At 46.0% G+C, this 5,000-nt stretch overlaps 1 protein-coding gene across 1 annotated transcript in view; it reads left to right on the top strand.

The window, feature by feature from the left end:
- celf5a (cugbp, Elav-like family member 5a) overlaps positions 1–5,000 on the top strand; it is a gene marked incomplete at its 5' end in the record, with an annotated part of 168,024 nt that overhangs the window by 148,817 nt on the left and 14,207 nt on the right. The window contains one exon of the mRNA XM_083671945.1: positions 932–1,078. Within this exon, the coding sequence (XP_083528071.1) occupies positions 932–1,078 (147 nt within the window). The remainder of the gene's footprint in view (positions 1–931; positions 1,079–5,000) is intronic.

Consider the following 5,000-nt stretch of genomic DNA (forward strand, 5'->3'; position numbering starts at 1 on the left):
GTCAATACGTGCTTAACGTTGCCCATGCCAATCTTCGCCCCCATTTCAAATAATCATGCATTGCCAGTTTTATAACCTTACTTACTGGAGTGGGAGGACCAAGGTTGAATGAAAGCCTGAGAAGGAAAAATCGGTTGAAAAGACGGTGAACTATATGTATTTTTGTCATGCATAGAAACGCTTAGCCTGGCCGATGCTGTAAGTGACTTCTGTACATGTGTTCAACGTTGATTGAGGGTTTATGGTTGTATCTGAACAGAGGGCAGTGCACAGATATGAATAGAATTCGTTTGAGTGATTCATATTACGGGTTGGTCCCTACTTGTGTAGGCAAGGCAGACTCGCTATCATCAATAAGACAAATGTCCAATCATGTACTATCTGCAATGCCATAAAACGTGGGGGCCTGATGCTCAATGAGAGGAGCTTGCTAATATTGATGTTCACAGCAAAGCCTAATCGCAAATGAGCAGCACATGCTAAACAATTAAAATGTCCATTCCAATAACACTCACACATTTGTGTAAGATTTCTTATGTCAACTGTTGTTTTTTTCCCCCCATTTCTAAACACTTAGGCCTCTGAACTGGAGGGATGGTGGGGTGGTTTCCCAGACACAGACCCAGACTCTCTGACAGAAAAATATGAAATGTCCATTGTCCATTTCCCAGACCTATATTAACCATAGTCCTAGACTGAAAAGGATCAATGGAGATTTCCCCATTGAGAGCACCATTGTTAGCCCATGACTTACTTATTAATCTGTGTCCGGGGAACCGCTCCTTAATATGTATTCTACTGGGTGTACTACTGGGTATGTGGGGTAGTGTGTTGACTTACAGTGCTGACTGCTGTGTGGAGGTGTTGCAGAGGAGGGTTAAGTGTGCGTGCCCTCTCTCCTCAGAACGGCTCCGATTCTCTCCCCCCCCAGGGCGCCTCCTCCAGCCTGGTGGTGAAGTTTGCCGACACCGACAAGGAGCGCACCATCCGCCGCATGCAACAGATGGTGGGGCAGTTTGGCATCTTCAACCCTGCCATTGCTCTGCCATTTAGTACCTATAGCACCTACGCACATGCGGTGAGTCCAAACACACACACACACATATATATTGTACACACACACACACACACACACACACACACACACAAAACACACACACACACACGCACGCACGCACACCCTTAACCCTGCCATCGCCCTGCTTTTCAGTACCTACGTCCGACACCGATAAATACCTCCACCTCAGTCACAGCAGACTACGCACACGCGGTGAGTTGACCCACACAGCACACACACAAACACATATACACACACACAGACACACATACGTGCACTTGCACTTGCACCTGCACACACACATACCCTCATCGCCTTTGCCCTGTCCGTATTCCACGTGGTGAACACACACACACACACACACACACACACACACACACACACACACACACACACACACACACACACACACACACACACACACACACACACACACACACACACACACACACACACACACCAACTACACCCACTACCCTTGATAGCCCTAAAATGCATCACCTATCCACAATGGGTGAGTTAAGAGTTAAAACCTACCTCTTCCACTACCTAACCCCCCCCCCCCCACACACACACACACACACCCCACCTTGGTGCATGGCAACCCTATAGGCTCTTTGAGGATCTCACCCAGCCCACGCTTCTGCCTCCCCCCTCCTCAACGCACGCTAACCCCCCCCCCTTCCTCCGCAGAGCCACAGAGCTGCACCAGGGGCCACAGAGCTGCACCAGGGGCCTCAGATGACTCTGAATACTCTTTATCTTCACTCACACTTCTACTGTAGCTTGGCCTTGCCTGCCCTGCTGCATAGTTATAGCGCTGAAATAGAATTAAGAAAAGGATTCCATCCGACACCGATAAATACTTCCCCCTCAGTCACAGCAGACTGCATAAATATGTGGTGTATGTATATATTTATATAAGAACAGAATGATTTATTTATTTACTTATTTGTACGTAAAGGGGGTAGGTTTTTTTATCTTTTTTTGTGCTCTTTTCTAAATACCAGGATTAATTGTTGAGGCTGCCCAGGTCTCTGAGGCTTATCCGTTTCCCTCATTTTCATATCACAGGCATGGGGGCCAGTCTGAAATGTGCAAATTGACCGTCCCAGAGTAATTGCGAGGCCATCTCTGTGCTCTCTCCAGTAAAACTCCTGCCTTCATTACCATTCATGAAATGCAGTCCTTCCCCAGGAAATGTGGAGAAATGCAAATGTTTCAGGAGTGGCGGAGGCGGTGACGGTCTGTTGGGAGACCCTTGTGCTCCGTTCAGGTTGGCCGTGACTCTTATTTACTGTGGCAGAGCCCTACCTACCCCTTACACACACACACACACACACACACACACACACACACACACACACACACACGCGCACACGCACACGCACACTGCCACAAACTAGTAGTTGGTCATGACACAATGGTCATGTAAACTTTACAACAGCTGTGATGGAATGCTTGTGCATTCTAGAACCTTTTTTCTGCACTGGCCTGGAATGTGCTGTATCTGAATAACTCTATCGCTATTTCTTTGCGAACTATGATGAACTATACATTCCCACAGAAGAAAACCTGCAGTGGCATAGAATTACTTTATCTCAAAAGAAACCGTATATATGTAGCCTTCTCTCTGAACATTTGCCAGAAAATTATAGCATACTATATAGAATACAGACATGCACAGGGATGGTATATATACAATGTATATATATATATATATATCCAGTATACAGTCAAAGAGCTACTTCTCCAATATAGCAGTGGATGGGATTATAGAGTTGAGCTGACAGCCAGTAAATTGGATTTTAGTCAAACCAGGGGAGGAGGGGGTGGGGGGGTTGTGAACACAAATTGGAGGGGTGCAACACTGACAACATGTGCCAAAAATGAGAAATGTGCCGTTTTCAAGATAGACACAGCACTGTTCTGACAGCAGACATCCTATTTGCAAAAGGTGATTTCATAAAACACAAGGAAGGAGAGAGAGAGAGAGAGAGAGAGAGAGAGAGAGAGAGAGAGAGAGGAGAAGGAATGAGGATATGGAAGATATTCCACAAATTCAAAATGGAGAGATAATAGTTCTTAAAAAAAAGAAAAACCTTGCTGGAAATACACGATAAATCAGCTACCTATTATTTGCTGTCAGCTGTGGCTTGTCAATACACACCGAGGATATTTGTAGATATACACGCCGGCGAGATTTGATTTGTGTCGCTTCCTTCCCTCTCATCTGAATCCATGTCTGGTTTCTGAGGACAGCCATTTTAACTTGCCGTCCCAGGGATGGAACAGTACATGCCATGTCAGAGGGGATGGGGAGGAAGGGAGGGAAACAGAGGGGGAGAAGATCTGTGGCATAGCACCAAAGGCACCACATCGCCCCAAAAAGTAACATTAGATTGAGCATGAGACAGATGAATGACTTGAGACAAAGTGGTTTTAGCATTGTGTTAATAGTGACAATGTGTGGGTGGGTGTGCTGGAGGAAGATGAGTGTGGAGAGACTCACATTGGCAAACATCTCCCCCTATTGGGAACATGGAGAATATGTTTGAACTGTTTCAACACAACCCAAAGCTGAGCTGAACCATGACACCGTAACGGATAACGACTGAGTGGTTTGTGGATATGTGTTGAAAACGCAATGTTATCGTCAAATGAGATGAGTCAACCACTGATTTCCACTGAAATAGTTGGCCTTTAGTCAGATTTCACAATAGCCTTCAGTCACCGCACGTACACACACTTAGGCAGGTATTTTCCATTAGTGAATTATGCAAGTCCTCAGTCAATGACGAGGTTGTTTATTCACAATCCACTAATTCAGATTCTCAAGTATTCTACATATAGAGCGGAAATGTTATTCAGCTGTTACCCTCGAGGATCTGGACAGCGCACACACACACACACACACACACTAACCCTACCTCTCAAAGTGCAGCAGGCAGCAAAGATGAAACAAACCCCATTAAAACCCCACTACAAGAAATACACCCTAGCATGATGGTAACAAATGAAGCCCTTAAGCTCAGGCAATTGCAGGGTCTATTGTCCCATTGTCTTCACGTTTCTCTCTGCTGAACTGAGCTGAGCACCATTCTGCAGTTTCAGGCAATCTGCAGGTCCGAGACCTCAATAACCAGGGTCTTCTCTGGCTCGCACTTTCTCACTCACTCGCTCCATTTTTCCCCTCATCCTCCTCCTCTTGCAATGACCCACTCCCCCAACAACACCCCCCTACACACACACACACACACACACACACACACACACACACACACACACACACACACACACACACACACACACACACACACACACACACACACACACACACTCACACACACACACACACCATACTCCCCACAACTCCCCCCATCCCTGCATGTGTGTGTGTGTATGTGTGTGTGTGTGTGTGTATGTGTGTGTGTGTGTGTGTGTGTGTGTGTGTGTGTGTGTGTGTGTGCGCCAATGTGCAGGACTGGCTGGAGGAAGGGTCACATGTGACAGCGGTGAGAGTCAGGGAGTCACTGAGCAGTGCTGCAGAGATAATTGCCATGTGATAAAGAGGTGATTGCCTGCTGGCACCAGGGGGGGAATAATGCCATCAGGTTGCAATAAAAAAGCAGATGCCTGACACTAAATGGATGCTGTAGCACGGGCAACTTTTTCCTAGGTTCTTTTCTTCTCCCTCCATTTCTTCTGGTCTTTTCTTTCTTTCTTTTTTTTTTCATTTCGGAGCGAGAGAAGGTTATGACCGTGATGATGAAGCCTCAGTTGAATGCAATTTACTTCTTTGTCTGCCGCAGACACTCACTATCTGGCGGGGAAGAGCATAAATAAAGAAGTAGAAATGGGCTTTAGAATGCGATTTGGATGTTTTGAAAGAAAAAGAGAAAGGAAAAAAAACACATATGAATCGTAAAATAAAATGACTGTC

Source organism: Argentina silus (assembly GCF_951799395.1).
Source record: "Argentina silus genome assembly, chromosome: 6".
NCBI classification, from domain to species: domain Eukaryota; kingdom Metazoa; phylum Chordata; class Actinopteri; order Argentiniformes; family Argentinidae; genus Argentina; species Argentina silus.